The sequence below is a fragment of the Ciconia boyciana genome, chromosome 27 (genome assembly GCF_034638445.1).
Source record: "Ciconia boyciana chromosome 27, ASM3463844v1, whole genome shotgun sequence".
In the NCBI taxonomy this organism is placed as follows: domain Eukaryota; kingdom Metazoa; phylum Chordata; class Aves; order Ciconiiformes; family Ciconiidae; genus Ciconia; species Ciconia boyciana.
The window spans coordinates 3,042,103-3,059,245 of NC_132960.1; the positions used below are offsets into that span (position 1 = coordinate 3,042,103).

The 17,143-nt window shown below is 72.4% G+C and overlaps 1 protein-coding gene across 4 annotated transcripts; it reads left to right on the plus strand.

The window, feature by feature from the left end:
• Positions 1 to 946: 946 nt before the first annotated feature.
• On the plus strand, positions 947 to 16,677 carry AGAP2 (ArfGAP with GTPase domain, ankyrin repeat and PH domain 2). 4 transcript variants are annotated; one of them, XM_072847215.1, is made up of 18 exons: positions 947 to 1,185; positions 7,867 to 7,925; positions 8,006 to 8,093; positions 8,707 to 8,792; positions 8,868 to 9,009; positions 9,093 to 9,227; positions 9,860 to 9,981; positions 10,070 to 10,222; positions 10,790 to 10,876; positions 10,965 to 11,069; positions 11,147 to 11,309; positions 11,391 to 11,510; positions 12,200 to 12,346; positions 13,025 to 13,176; positions 13,251 to 13,341; positions 14,165 to 14,387; positions 14,477 to 14,732; positions 15,342 to 16,075. In XM_072847215.1, the coding sequence occupies exons 1-18, from the start codon at positions 1,026 to 1,028 to the stop codon at positions 15,546 to 15,548; spliced, it is 2,496 nt and encodes an 831-aa protein (XP_072703316.1). In that variant the 5' UTR covers positions 947 to 1,025; the 3' UTR covers positions 15,549 to 16,075. The 4 variants fall into 4 exon arrangements, 3 of the variants coding, with proteins under 3 accessions (XP_072703316.1, XP_072703314.1, XP_072703317.1); XR_012039781.1 differs by lacking the exon at positions 947 to 1,185 and adding an exon at positions 16,294 to 16,677 and having other exon boundaries at positions 7,082 to 7,925; positions 15,342 to 15,643; XM_072847213.1 differs by lacking the exon at positions 947 to 1,185 and having other exon boundaries at positions 7,082 to 7,925.
• Positions 16,678 to 17,143: the final 466 nt, after the last annotated feature.

The following is a 17,143-nucleotide window of genomic DNA, read 5'->3' on the forward strand; positions in this document are numbered from 1 at the left end:
GTGTCCGTGTCACTGTACACATGTCCCCAGCATGTCTCTGTGCCTGCACGCGTGTCCCTAGCGTGTCTTTGTCACTATATACATGACCCTAGTGTGGCTGCACACATGTCCCTAGCACGTCCATGTGGCTTCATGCATGTCCCCAGTGTGTCTGTACAGCTGCATGCGTGTCCCTAGCATGTCTGTGTCACTGCACGCATGTCCCTAGCATGACCATGTGGCTGCACACACGTCTCTAGGGTGTCTGTGTGGCTGCATGCGTGTCCCTAGCATGGCTGGCTGGCTGTATGGATGTCCCTAGCGTGTCCGTGTGGCTGCACACATCGTTACCATGTCCATGTGGCTGTACACATGTCCCTAGCACGTCTCTCACTGCACACATGTCATTAGCGTGTCTCTGTGGCTACACACATGTCCCCAGCGTGTCTGGGGCTGCACAAGACTCCCGTGGGCGCACGTCTAAGTGCCCCGGTGTGTCCCCAGCACACGCGTGTCCCTGGCGCGTCCCCAGCCAGCGCCCACCTGTGCGTGCGTGTCCCCGCGTGTGCACGTCCCTGCTGGGCCCCAGCAGCCGTGTGTCTCTCCCGTGCCGCCGTCCCCACCTCCGGCATCTCCGCCGCGTCCCCAGCCTGTCCCCCTCGTCCGCCCCTGCCAGGTCCTGCCCGTCTCCCCGTCGCGTCCCCACTCGTCGCGGGGCTGCCGCAGGCGGCGGGCGCGGGCGTGCCGGGCCGTGCCGCCCGACGGGCTCCGGCGCGTCCCGACACGCCGACGGGGCCGGGCACCGCCACGCCGCCCCGGTGCTCCCCGGGTTCCCAGGCCCAGCCCTGCGCCCGCCGGCGGGTGCCCGTGCCAGCCCCACGGGGGTGACGCCAGCCCCACCGGGGTGACGCCAGCCAGGAAGCGCGGCCCAGCGCGGCGGCGGGGCCGGATGAACCGAGGGGCCGACGACGCCAAGCGGGGCCGAGCCCCGGGCTGAGCCATGACCCCGGGGACCCGGCGGGACCCTGCCCGCACCTAAGGGTGCCATGAGCCCCCCCCGGCAGCAGGTGCTGGCCGCCATCCGGGCGGAGGTGAAGCGGCACGAAGGGGCCAAGAAACACGTGAACAAGTTGATTCGGTTGGTGGAGACGGTGCCGGATCCGCAGCTCCGCGCCAGCCTCACCGCGTCGCTCTGCGTGGTGCAAGGTACGGGCGGCCCCGGGGCGCGGGCAGAGGGACAGAGGGAGGGATGGCCGGCGGGCGGGTGGACGGACGGACAAGCGGAGGGGTGGATGGACGGGCGGATGGATGGATGGATGGATGGACAGAGGGAGGGAGGGAGGGATGGACAAGCGGAGGATGGAGGGATGGACGGGCGGATGGAGGGATGGATGGACGGACAGACGGAGGGAGGGAGGAATGGATGGATGGATAGACAAGCGGAGGATGGATGGATGGATGGACGGGCGGATGGAGGGGTGGGTGGAGGGGTGGACGGACAGATGGACAGGTGGCTGGCTGGCTGGAGGGGTGGACGGACAGGAGAGGGATAGGCAGGCGGACGGATGGATGGACAGACGGACGGGTGGCTGGCTGATGGATGGACAGACAGGATGTGACGTTGGTCCTCCCTGACAGCGCCATGCACCCGCTGCTGGTGCCCGCGGGTGCCCGCGGCCGCGCGGGGGGTGCCCGTCCCCGCCCGGGGGTCCCTGGGCCCCCCCCCCTCCAGCGGGGCCACCCCCCAACCGTGGGGCACCGGTGCCCGGCACCCCGGTGCAGCTGAGGCCCAACCCTGCCCGGTGCCGCGCCGGGGGCCCGGCTGGGCCCAGCAGCACCGTCCCCCCATGGGGACCCGTCTGGGGACACGGGGGGGGCGCAGGGACCCGCCGGGGGGGGCTGGGGGACGCAGCCCCCCTTTGCCGCGGCTGTGCCATCGAGGTGGTTTCCGGTGCAACAGTCCCGGTGCTGCGGTCGGTGACGTGGGCCGTTTCCTCACCTCCGGCAGTCGCCGAGGGGGGGCCCCGCTGCCGGGGCCGGGGGGCAGTTTTGGGGGGCCCCACAGAGTTTGGGGGGGCGGGGTCTCTCCCACGCGGTGGTCCCCCCTGGTGGGTGTCCGGTGGGATGGCATCAGCGGGGGCACGGGTGCCGGTGCACCCCCCCCTCCTGGTGCCGAACCCCCGCATCCCTGTGCCCCCCCCTTGTGTGCTGGCATCTCCCCAGCGCGGTTGCCGTGGCGACGGGAAGCAGGGGGATGCCTTGTTGCTAAGCGCCCGCAAAGTGGTACCCACCGCCAGCACCGACGGGGGCACAGGACACCCCCCCACCCCTCCCGCCCCCCGTGCCCCCCAGCCCCTGCTCCCGCCTGGGGGTGCTGCCCGCTGTGCCCCCCCCCGGGCTGTGCCCCCCCCAGCCCCCCAGCTCCGGGGAGAGCACTGGGGGGGCCAGCCAGGGACCTGGTGACATGGGATGGGGACACGGCTGTCCCGGGGGGAGGGGGTCAGACCCGGCATGACCCCGTCCCCCGCCCGTAGCGCGGGACACGGTGCCACGACAGCCACCCCGAGCGATGGGGGGTGCTGGGGGGCACTGGGAGAGACTGGGCTGTACTGGGGGGGGGGGCCAGCACTGGCACCATGGGGGGGCTGAGAGGGGCCAGCCCCCCCTAGCCCGGCACGGGGACAGGGCCTGGCCGGGGGCGGCGTTGCCACCCCTGGGGTCATGGGGCTGGGGTGACCGGGAGGGACAAGGGGGGCTCAGGGGGTGCCCCCCCATCCTCGGTGGGTGCCGGGGGGGGGGCCACGCCGCGGCGGCTTGCCGTGGGCCGTGGGCGGGTTGCTGGGACGACGCGCCTGGCTCTGTCACGAGCACCGGAGACGTGCCAGCTCCCCGGGGACCCCGCGTGAGGGGGGGGGGACACGCAGCCCCCAGCCCCACAGGCCACCCGTGTCCCCTCGGCCCCGGGCACCTCTGTCCCGCGGGGGGCACGGGCTGGGTCCGCCCGTCCTTGCCCGCTGGGTGCCAGCACCCAACTCCTGGGCACCCTTGGGTGGGCACAGAGGGGTGGGGGTCCTGCCCCGCCGAGCCTGAGCAGGTGCTGCGTCCCCAAGGGCCGTGTCTGTCCCCGAGCCCTGCGTCCGTCCCCAAATGCTGTGTCTGTCCCCAAGCCCACCCCATCTGTCCCCAGGCACCGTCCCCAAGCCCCATATCTGTCTCCAAACGCCGCGTCCGTCCCCAAGCGCCAGGTCTGTCCCTTGGCGCCGTGCCTGTCCCCGTGCCCTGTGCCTGTCCCCAAGCCCCGTGTCCACCCCCGAGCCCTGAGCCTGTCCCTGGGGTCCCACGTCCACCCCAGGACCCCGCATCTGTCCCCAGGCCCCGTGTCCCTCCCCGGGCTGCGCCACGGGGACAGGCCAGCGTGGCAGAGTGCGTGGCCGGGGGGTGGCGGGGGGGGGGGGACACACGACACACACACACACGACACGACACAGGCCGGGGAGGTGGCCGGGCGTGGCGATGACGGCCTGGCCCGGGGCCACCGGCGGGTGCCACTGCTGGTCCCCCATCGCCAGCCCCGCCGTTGCCGTGGCAACGGGATGCGGAGGATTTCTGCGCCGCTGCTAAAAATGCCGGAGAGCGGGCGGCCGGGCCCTGCCCCGCGCCACGGCCCCCGCGGGCCCCCCACGCCCCCCCCAGTCCCCATGGCCCCCCACGGGCCCCCAGGGCCTCCCACGGGCCCCCAAGGACCCCCATGCCTCCCACGGCCCCCCACGGTCCCCCACAGCACCCCTGGGCCCCACGGCCCCCCACTGCTGCCCGAGGGAGGGGAGGGAGGGGACGGGGGCGCAGGGTGCTGGGGGGAGGATGCGGGGAGGGGGGAGGGGAGAGGCTGGGGGCAGGTGGGGGTTGGGGGTATGGGGGGCAGGGGCCGTACCGGGCAGCGCGGGCAGCGCGGGCAGCGGCCGGGGCCGGGGGGCGGGGGCGGCGGGAGCCTCGCGCCTGCCCGGTAGCGGCGGGGCCGCGCCCGCCCCGCCCCGGCCCGGCCCCGGGAGCGGCGAATGGCGGAGAGCGGCGGCCCCGGCCCCCGGCCGCGCAGGGCCCCCCGCCGGGCCCCGGGCCCCCGCCGCCGCCGCCGCCGCCAAGGACGAACCCGTCGGGGCGCTGCCGTGAGCCCCGGTCCCGGGGGGTCCCGGGCATGGCCCCCCCCGCCCCATAACCCCCGCCCCCATAAACCCCCACCCGTCCGTCACCCCGCGCCCCGTACCCCACCCCCCACCCCCTCTCCATCCCCTTCCCCGTAACCCCCAGCCCCCTCACCCCCCATAACCCCCTCCCCATAACCGCCCCATTCCCCCGCCCCATAACCCCACCCCCTCCATCTCCCCGCCCGATCACCCCCCATACCCCCCACCGCTCTAACCCCCATCCCCACCCCCCATCCCTCCATCTCCCCCCAGCGCTGGTGGGCGGGGGAGCCCCCACGATGCCCCCTGTCGCTAACCCGGGGTGGGGGTGAGGGGGGGTGCGGGCGATCCCGGCGGGGGGGTGGTGGTGGTAGATTTGGGAAGGGGGGGCGCGGCGGCGGTGCCAACCCCTCCGGGGGCGGGCGAGCGGGGAAGGCTTCGGGAGGCAGGGCCGGGGGTGGGGACCGCGCCGAGCATCCTCCCGGCACCGGCGGACGCGGAGCCGGCGAGGGGAGAAAAAGGGGGGGCGCAGGGAGGGGGGCTCTGCCTGCCTGCCTGCCTGCCCGGCGCCGGGGGCGGGGGGGGGGGGCTTGCCCTGCCCGCACCCATGAGCAGGACCACCGGCCTCCAGCGCCGGACCACCTACCTCATCTCCCTCACCCTGGTCAAGCTCGAGTCGGTGGCAGCCCCGGGGGAGCCGGAGCAGGCGGGGGGCGGCGATGGAGCCCCCCAGCCCGGGCCGCGGGCGGCCGCTGCCCGCGCCGAGGACCCCGGCGGCGGCGGCGGCGGCAAAAGCAAGAGGCCCGAGCGGCTTTTCCAGCGCCAGGACGCTCTCTGGATAAGTACCGCCGGCCCCGGCCCCACCGACGCCCCGGTGCCCCCCGGCAGCCCCCGGACCCCCAGTCCCGGCCCGGCGCCCGCGGGCGAGGGCTCGCTCGCCCCGCGGCTGGCCGAGCCCCGCGGCGGGCATGGCGCCCACCGCCCCCGCTCGCCCGCCTCGACGCCCGCCGCCGGCCCGCCCGCCGTGCCCCCAAGCCCGACCCGGCCTCGCTGCCCCCGCCGTGCCCCCCAAGCCCGACCCGGCCTCGCTGCCCGCCCCGCCGCCGCCGCCGCCGCCCCCCCCCGGCCGTGCCCCCAAACCCGCCCCGGCCTCGCTGCCCGCCGCCCCCCGCCCCGGCCGTGCCCCCAAACCCGGCCCGGCCGCGCTGCCCCCGCCGTGCCCCCCAAGCCCGACGCCCTGGCCCGGGGGGCCAAGGGCACCTTGGAGGCGCCGGGGGAGCGGGCTCGGCCGCCCCAGGACCCCCCGGCGCCCGCCCGCCGCCCGCTGCTGGCCCAGGCCAGCTGGGCGCACCCCGAGGGTGCCCCGGAGGGGGCCAGGCCCCCGCCCCACCCGGCGCCCGGCGCCTGCTCCCCGCACCCGGCGGCCGGGGCCCGACGGCTGCGCCTGGCCGGCCCCAAGCCCTTCAAGACGGTGACCACCAGCGGGGCCAGGGTGGGCTGCGAGGCCAAGGCGGGCAAAGGCGCCCACAAGCCCGCCGGCAGCCGCCTCTCCTGGCCCGAGGGCGAGGGCAAGGGCCGCCCCAAGCCGGGGGGCAAAGCGGGCGCCGAGGGGGGCCCCCGGCCGCCGGCGCGGGCTCGGCTCTCGCCCCGCAAAGGTAAAAGCAAGACCCTGGACAACAGCGACCTGCACCCGGGCCCGGGGGGCTTGGCGCCCGCTCCCCCCCTCGCCGAAACGGGCCTGAAGCGGGGGCGCGAGGGCGGCCGAGCCTCCACCCGCGACCGCAAGATGCTCAAGTTCATCAGCGGGATCTTCGCCAAGAGCCCGGCGGCCACCCCCACCCACCCCGCGCCCCCCTGGGCCCTGCTCAGCACCGACCTGGGCAGGGGCACCCCCCCCAGTGAGTTCGGGGCTGGGGGGGGCGGGCGGGGGGGGGCGGCCTGGATGCCGGGGTCCGCCGTGCCGTGCCTCAGTTTCCCCTGCCGTCCCTCGGTGACCTGGATGCAGGAGGGATGGGAGGCGGGTGCCGCGTCCCACGGGCGCCCACGGCCACGCACCGGCTGTGCCGTGGGATGTTGTGCTGTGCCTCAGTTTCCCCGTGGCTGCCTGTGGGGCGGGGGCGGGCGTGGGGGGCCTGGGAGGGGGGAGGGGGTGCTCCCGGACGCCTGGGTCCGCTTGCCGGCCGTGCCCGTGCGGGGCTGTGACCTGCGTGGGGCAGAAGGACCCATCCGCGCCCCACGGCTGGGGGGGGATCGGTGGGTGCTGGGGCGCGTGGGGGGGCTGGCTGAGGACTTGTGACCCACCAGGCAGGGCCACCCTCCCCGCGCAGGGGGACCCAGGCGTCCTGGCCCGTGCCCGGCCTTGGGGTCCCGTGGGGCAGCCGACATGGGGGTCCTCAGGTGCCGGCCGTGGCGGGGCTCCCGTGCCTCGGTTTCCCCGTCGGGGCTGGCTCCATCGGGCTCAGGGGCCGACCCCTCACCCGTCTTTCCATCCCGGCGTCCGTCCGCTCCTCCATCGCTGTTGCCATCCGTGCGTCACACATTCGTCCGTCCTTCTGTCCCGCTCGCCCCACGTCCATCTGCCCGGCTGCCCCATAACCACCCTCCGTCCGTCCGTCTGTCCCTCTGTCCACCCCGCTCCCATCCCCGACCCCCCGGTGCCGTGGGGAGCGTGGGCAGAGCCTGCCGGGGACCCGGGGGTGGCAGCGGGGACACCCGTGGGTGGCAGCTCGGTGACGATGTGCGGGGTGACAGGCAGCGGCGTTAACCCCTCACCTGCCGCGCACCTGGCGGTGGCAGCCCTGCGTATGGCACGGGGGAAACTGAGGCACAGGAGGGGGGGGACCCTCTGTCCTGCCTCACTTTCCCCTTCTCGCGGTGCAGGAGGTGAGGCACTGCCCGAGGGGGCTGGGGGTGCGGGGCAGGGGGTGTGTAGGGTGCAGGCAATGTCCTTGTGCCGTGCCACGCCGTGTGCTTGTGCCATGCCACGTCCTCGTGCCCCAAACACGCCGGTGCCTGCCATGTTGTCGTGCACCGCGTCCATCACATCCTCGTGCCCATCGTGGGCCACGCCGCGTCCTCGTGCCGCATCACTTCCTGGTGCCCATCGCGTCCTCGTGCCACGCCGCCTCCTCGTGCCACGCCGTGTCCTGGTGCTCATCGTGTCGCCGAGCCACATCCTCGAGCCACGCTGCGTTCTCATGCCCATCGTGTCCCTATGCACGCCACATCCCCGTGCCACGCTGCCACCATGTCCCTCTACCCGTCGTGTCACCGTGCCGCACCACGTCCTCGTGCCACACTGCATCCTCCCGCCTGCCATGTTGTCATGCACCACGTCCATCACATCCTCATGCCCATCGTGTGCCACATCACGTCCTCGTGCCAAGCCATGTCCTGGTGCCCATCGTCATGTCCCCACGCCATGCCACGTCCTCCTGCCATGCTGCATCCTTGTGCCCGCCACATCCTTGTGCCCACGGCCACGTCCCCGTCCCCGCCACGTTGTGTCTCCGTGTCCCTCCCGCCGCCCCCGCCAGGCTCGGTGCGGTGCTGTTGCTTGGTGACGGCTTGTGGCCGCCTACGCAGGATGCTGCTGGCGGCGGTGCTGCCGCAGGGCTGGGGGCGGCCGTGCCCTCCCCCCCCCAGGCTGGGGTGCCGGGGGGTGCCAGGGTGCCCGGGCACCATCTCACCCCTCTCGTCCCTGCAGAGGCCTTGGTGAACAGCCAGGAATGGACCCTGGGCCGCTCCATCCCCGAGATCCGCCTGGTGGGTACTGTGTCCCCGTGTCCCTGCCCCGTGTCCTCCTGTCCTCGGCCACCCTGACGCCCTCTCTGCCCTCTCCCCAGGGCGTCCTGGGCAGCAGCAAGAGCGGGAAGTCGGCACTCGTCCACCGCTTCCTCACTGGCTCCTACGTGGGCCTGGAGCCCACCGAGAGTGAGTGGCCACGGGGATGGACATGGCCATGGGGATGGACGTGGCCATGGGGTTGGACGTGGCCACTGGGTTGGACATGGCCATCGGGATGGACATGGCCATGGGGTTGGACGTGGCCATGGGGATAGACGTGGCCACTGGGTTGGACATGGCCGTGGGCCTGGGCATGGCCATGGGGATGGACATGACCATGGGCCTGAGCTTGGCCATGGGATGGACAGGGCTATGGTGCTGGGCATGGCCACGGTGCTGGGCATGGCCGTGGGGATGGACAAGGTCATGAGGACGGAGAAGGCCATGGTGCTGGGCATGGCTGTGGAGGAGACAAGGCCATAGGGTTGGGCATGGCCATGGGATGGACAAGATCATGGTGCTGGGCACGGCCATGGGGATGGACAACGCCATGGCACTGAGCATGGCTGTGGGGTGGACAAGACCGTGGAGATTCACAAGGCCACGGTGCTTGGCATGGCCATGGGGGTGGACAAAGTCATGGGGACAGTCAAGGCCATGGGTCCAGGTGAGGCCATGGTGCTGGGCATGGCCATGGGACGTTCAAGGCCATGGGAGCAGGCACGGCCACAGGGCTCCCCCTCTCCTCCCTCCGCTCCAGGTGGTCAGTTCAAGCGCGAGGTGATGGTCGATGGCCAGAGCCACCTCCTGCTCATCCGGGAGGAAGGAGGCGCCCCAGACGCTAAGGTACGTGGGGGCTGGGGGCCGGGGGGGGCCGTGTCGGCCAGTGCCGAGCCCTGACCCCGTCCGCGTCCCCCCCAGTTTGCCAGCTGGGCAGACGCCGTCATCTTCGTCTTCAGCCTGGAGAACGAGAGCAGCTTCGAGGAGGTGACGCAGCTGCACGCGCTGCTCAGCGGCTACCGGGGCGCCAGCGAGGTGGCCCTGGCGCTGGTGGGCACCCAGGGTGAGCTGGGGACGTGGGACCAGCCCCACGGGGACAGGGACGGGGAGGGGACGACCCCCACCTCACGCCCCTGCTCCCCTCAGACAAGATCAGCTCCTCCAACCCCCGGGTGATCGAGGACGCCCGGGCCCAGGCGCTCTGCGGGGACATGAAGAGGTGCCTCTACTACGAGACCTGCGCCACGTACGGCCTCAACGTCGACCGGGTCTTCACTGAGGGTGGGTGTCCTGGGGTGCTCGCTCCGCCGGCAGGTCCGGTGTAGCCGGGGGGGTGCGTGCTGGTGGTGGCACGGGGGTCGTGGCTGGTGGCAGGGGTGGGTTGGGGGCTGGTGACCGGGTAGGACAGGGACCGTGGCCAGCGTGGGATGGAGATCGTGGTTGGGTGGGATGGGGCTTGTGGCCGGAGTGGCACAGGACCCATGGCGGGGTGGGATGGGGACCATGGCCAGGGTGGGATGGGGACTGTGGCCAGTGGCTGGGGGCTGGCGTCCAGGTAGGACAGGGACCGTGGACAGTGTGGGACGGGGATCGTGGTTGGGTGGGATGGGGGCCATGGCTGGGATGGGATGGGGGCCATGGCCAGTGGCCACGGTGGGATGGGGACCACGGCTGAGGTGGGATGGGGACTATGGCCGGATGGGGTGGGGAGTGCGGCCGGTGGCTGCAGTGGGATGGGGACCGTGTCCAGATGGGATGGGGACCACGGCTGGTGGCTGAGGTGGGATGGAGACCGTGGGATGGAGACTGGCCGGGGTGGGCCGGGAGCCATGTCCGGGCGGGATGGGGACCGTGGCCGGGCGGGTTGGGGGTCTCGGCAGCGCGGCCCGCCTGACGCGAGGCTCTCGGCGCAGTCGCCCAGAAGGTGGTGGCGCTGAAGAAGCAGCAGCAGCTCATGGCGTCCTGCAAGTCTCTGCCCAGCACCCCCAGCCACTCGGCCGCATCCACCCCCGTTGGGGGCATCCACCCCGGCCAGGTACCCCCCGGCTTGTCCCGCCCCGGCCGGGCGCTGTCCCCCCCTGCCCGTCCCTCCGGCCATGGGGCTGACCCCGTGTCCCATCCAGGCCAGCAACGGTGGCCACACCAGCGACTACTCGTCCTCGCTGCCGTCCACCCCCAACGTCAGCCACCGGGAGCTGCGGAGCGAGACCCCGGCCCCCCTGGGCACCCCCAGCTCCCTGCACCGCGGGGCCAAGCGCCGCACCAGCCTCTTCGCCGTGAGTGCGCCGGGACCCCCGCGGTGGCAGCAGGGGACGTGTGGCACCCGGGGTGTCCCCCTGGGCAGGGTGGTGGCAACAGGGGACGCGTGGCACCTGGGATGTCCGCTGGCGTGGTGGTGGTGGCACAGGGAGGCATGTGGCACCCAGGGTGTCCCCTGGCAGGGTGGTGGTGTGGGGGGGGCACATGGCACCCAGAGTGTCCCCTAGCAGGGTGGTTGCGTCATGGGGCATGTGGCACCCAGGGTGTCCCCGTGGCACAGTGGTGGCAGTGGGGACCACGTGGCACCTGGGGTGTCTACCCAGCAGTGGGGGGTACACAGTACCTGGGGTGTCCCCTGGCAGGGTGGTGGTGGCACAGGGGGACACGTGGCATCCAGGGTGCCCCCCTGGCAGGGTGGTGATGGGGGACACACGTGGCACCCGGGGTGTCCCCACCATGGCAGTGGGGGGACATGGGCACGCCAGGGTGTCCCCACAGTGGGGCCACAGCGGCTGGGGACGTGGCACTCCGGGTGCCCCCAGCAGTGCCACGCGTCCCAGCGACCCCGTCCCTCGTCCACGCAGACGCGCCGGGGCAGCGACTCGGAGAAGCGGAGCCTGGACAGCCGGGGCGAGGCGGCGGGCAGCGGCCGCGCCATCCCCATCAAGCAGGTTGGCGGGGCGGTGGTGGCAGCGGTGGGACACGACAGGGTCCCCAGCTGTCCCCTCCCTGTCCCCCTCACCGTCCCTTCGTCCCCAGAGCTTCCTGCTGAAGCGCAGCGGCAACTCCCTCAACAAGGAGTGGAAGAAGAAGTACGTGACCTTGTCCAGCAACGGGCTCCTCTTCTACCACCCCAGCATCAACGTGAGTGTCCCTGTCCCCAGCCCTGTCCCCACGGCGGGGGGGAGCCCCGGTCTCAGCCGCTGCCTGTCCCGTGGCAGGACTACATCCACAGCACCCACGGGAAGGAGATGGACCTTCTCCGTACCACCGTCAAGGTCCCCGGCAAGCGCCCGCCCCGCGCCATCTCTGCCTGCGGCCCCTCCGCCAGCATCAACGGGCTGGTGAAGGACGTGGGCGGGGGGACGGCACCCGAGGGCGGTGGTGAGTACCGGGGCGGTGGTGGTGGCAGCGGGGTGGAGGTCCGGGGGGACCCCCGTGTCACCGGTCCTTCCCCACCCGCAGCCAGCGCCTCCCCCGTGGGGCTTAGCCTCCCCCCGGAGCCGGGGACGAAGGGCACGGGCAAGGCCGAGCGATCCCTGCAGCGCTGTGCCTCTGCCTCCAGCGCCAAGCTGTCCACCTCCGGTGAGCGTCCCCGTCCCCGTCACCTCTCACGCTCGTGGGCCCGGCCACCTCCCCGGGACGGAGCCGGGGACCTTGCCTGTGGTGGCCCCACTGAGCCCAGTGGCCCCGGGTGAGCCTGGGGACCTGGTGGCCCTTGGTGGCCCTGGTGATCCTGGGGGCCACAGTGAACCCGGTGGCCCCGGTGAGCCCAGTGGCCCCAGTGACCCTGGTGGATCTGGTGACCCCGGTGGCTCCAATGGTCCCGGTGACCCTCATGACCCTTGTGAGCCAAGTGGCTCTTGTGACCCTGGTAGCCCCAGTGATCCTGGTGAGACCAGGGGACTTGGTGGCCCTGGTGACCTCGTGACCCCGGGGTCCTAGTGACCCCCGTGAATCCTAGTGACCCCCCGTGAATCACTTGTGAGCCCGGTGACTCTGGTGAGCCCGGTGGCTCTGGTGGACTTGGTCACCCTGGTGGCTCCAGTGGCCCTGGTGACCCCAGTGGCCCTTGTGACCCTGGTGGCCCCGGTGACCCGAGCGAGCCCAGTGGTGCTGGTGGATTTGGTGACCCCGGTGGCTCCAACGGCCCTGGTGAGCCCACTGGTCCTTGTGACCTCGGTGGCCCCAGTGGCCCCCGTGATCCTCGCGAGCGCAGTGGCCCTGGCGAGCTCGGTGGCCCGCAGCGCCCCAGCATGGGGGTCTCTCAGCAGACGGCCCCCCCGCCTTCGAGGCCATATCCAGCCCCAGCAGCTCGGGCAAAGAGCCGCCGCCGTCGCCCATGATCGACCGGAAGAAGCACCGACGGAAGAAGCTGATGACGCCGTCCAAGACGGAGGGCTCGGCCGGGCAGGCGGAAGGTGAGAGCCGTGGGGACGGTGCCCCGAGCCCCGGTCACTCGTGGATGGTGGCCACGGAGCCGTGGGGACAACGCCACCGCACCCCACGGGGACGATGCCCCAGGATGCCACAGGGCTCCGGCGAACGGAGGATCCGGGCCCGATCCGGGCCCCCCACCTCCCCTTGCCATGCTCAGCCACCGCTGCCCTGCCCACGCGTGTCCCCGCCCCGCTCTGCCACTGCCTGCCACCCCCCTGCACCCCGGCGCCGTCCCCCGTCCCCCCGGGGCTTTGCGGGCTCCTCTCGTGACTCTCTCTCCCCCTTTCCTCTCTCTGCTCTCGCTGGACCCTCCGCAGCCAAGCGCAAAATGTGGAAATTAAAAAGCTTTGGTAGTTTAAGAAATATTTATAAAACAGGTAACGTGGTGCGTGGCGCGTGGCCTGCTCCACTCATGCATGTGGCTGTGTCCCATCCTCGCCTGCCGCCACCGCATCCCCTGCCGGGCAGAGACGGGGGGTCCCCGGGAGCGGGTTCGTGGTGGGGACCACCGGGGCAGGCACCCCTTTGGGTTGGAGGGGGGGACGCGGGGGGCCGGGGCGGGCGCCGGGGCAGCCCAGCACCCCCCCGGGCGTGGGACCCCCCGCCGTGCCGTCCAGCTCCCCGTCCCACCGCCCTCGGGGGGGTCTCTGGTCCCACAGAGGAGGAGAACTTCGAGTTCATCATCGTGTCCAGCACGGGCCAGACGTGGCACTTCGAGGCGGGCAGCTTCGAGGAGCGTGACGCCTGGGTGCAGGCCATCGAGAGCCAGATCCTGGCCAGCCTGCAGTGCTGCGAGAGCAGCAAGAACAAGGTGGGACCCCGCGGGCGGCCGGGGGGGCCACGCCGCCGCCGCCCCCTGCCCCGCTCACCCCCCGTCTCCCCCAGGCTCGCATGGACAGCCAGAGCGAGGCCGTGGCCATCCAGGCCATCCGCAACGCCCGGGGCAACTCGCTCTGCGTGGACTGCGGGGCGCCCAGTGAGTCTCCTGGGGGGGGGAGGCGGGGGGGCCGTTGGTGGCATGGGGCCACGGGCCACGTGGGACCACCGGCTGCATGGTGCCGTGGGCCATGTGGGACCACGGGCCATGGGGGGCCATTGGTCACACAGTGCCGTGGTCCCTGGGGGGCCATTGGTCACACGGTGCCATGGACCGTATGGGGCCGTGGGCCACGTGGGGCTACTGGCCATGTGGGACCGTGAGTTACATGGTGCCGCGGGCCATGTGGGGCCATGGGGGGGGCCGTTGGTGACATAGTGCCATGGGGTGCCATCAGTTGCATGGTGCCACGGGCCGTGTGGGGCCACGGGCCATGGGGGGCCATTGGTCACGTGGTGCCACGGGCCACGTGGGGCCATAAGGAATTCGGTGCCGCGCAGCGCCATTGCTCTTGCAGTGCCGTGGGCCCCGCGGTGCCATCGGTCGTGCAGTGTTGCAGGCCACGTGGTGCCATTGGTCGCACGGTGCCATCAGCCATGTGGCGCCGTGGATCAAGGTGTGCCGCGCGCCGGATGGTGCTACGGGGTGACATGATGCCACGAGCCATGGGCCACCCAATGCCCTGGACTAGGAAGCACCATGTGCCATAGGCCACATGATGCCACGGGCCACACAGTGCCGTGGGTCACACAGTGCCGTGGGTCACACAGTGCCATGCACCATGGGGTGCCACAAGCCAAGGGGTGCCACGGACCATGCGATGGCCACAAGCTGCCATGGGCCGTGCCGTGGGCCAGACAAAGCCACGGGCCACCCGATGGCCCCGGTGCGGTGCCGACGGTCTCTGCGCGTCCCTCCGCAGACCCCACCTGGGCCAGCCTGAACCTGGGGGCCTTGATCTGCATCGAGTGCTCGGGGATCCACCGCAATCTGGGCACCCACCTGTCCCGCGTGCGCTCCCTCGACCTGGACGACTGGCCCCGGGAGCTCACGCTGGTGCTGACGTCCATCGGCAACGCCACCGCCAACAGCATCTGGGAGAAGAACACGCAGGGCCGCTGCAAGCCCACCCACGAGTCGTCCCGGTGGGTGTCCCCCCGCTCCCCACCCACCACGTCACCGCCGTGCCACCTCCCCGGTGCCACGTGGTCCGTGATGCCACCCATCTCCCCAGGGAGGAGCGGGAGTCGTGGATCCGGGCCAAGTACGAGCAGCGGCTCTTCCTGGCGCCGCTGCCAGCGGCCGAGGCGCCGCTGGGGGAGCAGCTCTTCCACGCAGTGCAGGAGAAGGACCTGGAGACGGTGCTGCTGCTCCTGGCCCACAGCAAGAAGGAACAGCTCAACGTTAGCACTGGCGACAAGGACCGGCGCACGGCGCTGCACGTGGCCTGCGACATGGCCCTCGTGGTCATCACCCAGCTGCTGGTGTGGGTACGTTCGGGCAGGGGGCGAAGGGGGACGGGGTGGGGGGCCGTGGCATGGGGTGGGGGGGGAAGGGGTGGCCGTGGGGCACGTGGAACGGTCATGGGGACTATGACATGGCCGTGGGGGGTGTGGTGTGGTCAGGGGGACCATGGCATGGCCAGGGCGGGAGACAGCATGGTCATGGGGACTATGACATGGCTATGGGGGATGTGACATGGTCTTGGGGACCATGGCATGGCCATGGGGGATGTGGTGTGGTCATGGGGACCACGGCATGGCCAGAGGGTAGATGGCATGGTCATGGGGACCACGGTGTGGCCATGGGGGAGATGGCATGGTCATGGGGACCACGGTGTGGCCATGGGGGGACATGGCATGGCCATGACAATCATGGGATGGCCATGGGGGAATCACACCATGCCAAGCAAGACGTGGGATGGCTGCGGGGGAATGTGCCATGACCACAGGGGATGTGGCCCAGCCACAGGGGATAAGACACATCCATGAGGGACACGGCATGGCTACCGGGGACATGGCATGGCCATGGGGACCATGTCACGGCCACGGGGGCCAGGGCCGGCGGCGCAGGGCGGCTGACGTGGGCTGTGCCCGCAGTACGGCGCGGACGTTCGGGCACGGGACGGGCAGGGCCGCACAGCGCTCTTCTACGCCCGCCGTGCCGGCAGCCAGGAGTGTGCCGACATCCTGCTGCAGCACGGCTGCCCCGGCGAGGGCCTCGGTGGCCCGGCCACCCCTGGGCTGCGCCGCAAGAGCAGCTGTGCCAGCGTGGGTCCCTGCGAGCCCCGGACCGCCCTGGTATAGCCGGCGAGGGGCCCGGTGCCCGCTCGGCGTCCCCCCGGACTGCGGGTGCCTGCAGGCCCCGGCTCGGCCCCGGCATCGCCCGCCGCCACCCCACGGTTTGTATTTTTGATGCTCTATTTATTATTCAGCTCCCGCTGGGGTCTCTTCTGGTCCTGTCCCCCTGCCATTGCCGGGTCCCCCCCCCCCCGTCGGGGCTTGCGGTGGCATCACTGCCACCCAGACACCCGGGTCCCCCTCCCGGTGCCGCCGCGGCCCCCTCCCCGTGCATCACGCCCCGGCGCAGGGTGGGCACCGCGTCTCGGCACAGCCCTGCCGGGGTCGGGACACCGGGGGCTCCCCGCCTCGTGCCACGGCCGGTGACCCCCCTGCCCGTGTCGCCCCACTCATGCGACCCCTGCCCGTGCCACCCCTGCCTGTGCTACCCCTGCCCTGGCACGGGTCACCCCCCGCCCTCCGTGACGCCCTGCTCACATCACCCCATCGTGCCACCCTCCCCGTGCCGCCCCCCGGCCATGCCACCCCCTCCGCGTCACCCCCAGCCATGCCGCCCCCCGTGCCCCCTGGCCGTGCCACCCCGTCCCCTGGCACAGCCCCGGGCTCCGTGGCAGGAGCAGAGCAGACCCCCCTCCTTTTCTACAACAACCTTTGTACACCCCTCCCTCCCACCGTGGCCTGACCCCCCCCCCCCGTCCCCCTTTTTCTCAGAGTCCCCTTGGGAACGTCTTTAATTTATTGCTTCGTTTAGCGTTAGGATAGAGCCAGCCCCCCCGCCACGGTGCCACGGTGCCCGGCCGGGGGGAACCGCCAGCGGGACCCCCGCCACCTCTCCCGCTGGCCGTGGGCCTGGGGGGGGGGGCCCAGCCCGTCCCTCGCCCCAGGAACCCCCCATGAATGTAGGGGTGTCCCCTGCTGTGACGCCCCCGACGTGCCACACGCCCCGGCAGCGCCGGCAGGGCTGAGCCAGGGCCACCGGGCTGGGGGTCCGGGGGGTGCCGGGGGGGTCCGGGCCGTGTACAGCGTTTTCATCTCTCGGGTTGTAACTGTAAGTACGTAACAATGTCGGACTTGGCCCTGTGACCGCGGCTGCTCCTTCCTGGCGTCGTGGCACGGCGCGGTGGGGGGCACAGGGGGGCGGTCGGGTCGCGGAGAAGGTCGGGGGTCCGGCCACGGGCCCGTGGCGTGGCTGGATGGGCTGTGCCGCGGGGCTGTGGCACAGTGTGGGGCTGTGCCGTGGGGCCACGCTGGTGGGGCTGTGCCATGGTGTGGAGCCACCGAGCCACGCCGTGGGGCTGCACCCGTGGAGCTGTGCCACGGGCTGGTGCTGGAGAGCCGCACTGTGGGGCCACGCCGGTGGAGCTGTGCCACGGTGCCAGGGAGCCATGCCGCGGGTCCGCGCCAGCAGAGCTGTGCCACGGCTTGGTGCCGGAGAGCCACGGTTCCACGCCAGTGGAGCTGTGCCACGGCTCGGTGACGGTGGCACCAAGTGGCGCGGACGCACCCAAACGAGGAACCGGCTCCTCCATCCCGGGCAAAGGACTTTAATGGGTGGGGCTGGGGCCGGGGGGGTCACAGCCGCACCCATGGGTCCCCCCGCG

Excerpts from the sequence above, each read along its gene's own strand:
- AGAP2 (XM_072847213.1), top strand. The coding sequence starts at position 7,569 with ATGTCCCCACGCCATGCCACGTCCTCCTGCCATGCTGCATCCTTGTGC. Across the intron at positions 8,094-8,706 it reads GGGCCTGGAGCCCACCGAGA|GTGGTCAGTTCAAGCGCGAG; the intron begins GTGAGTGGCCAC and ends CCTCCGCTCCAG. Across the intron at positions 13,177-13,250 it reads GCGAGAGCAGCAAGAACAAG|GCTCGCATGGACAGCCAGAG; the intron begins GTGGGACCCCGC and ends CGTCTCCCCCAG.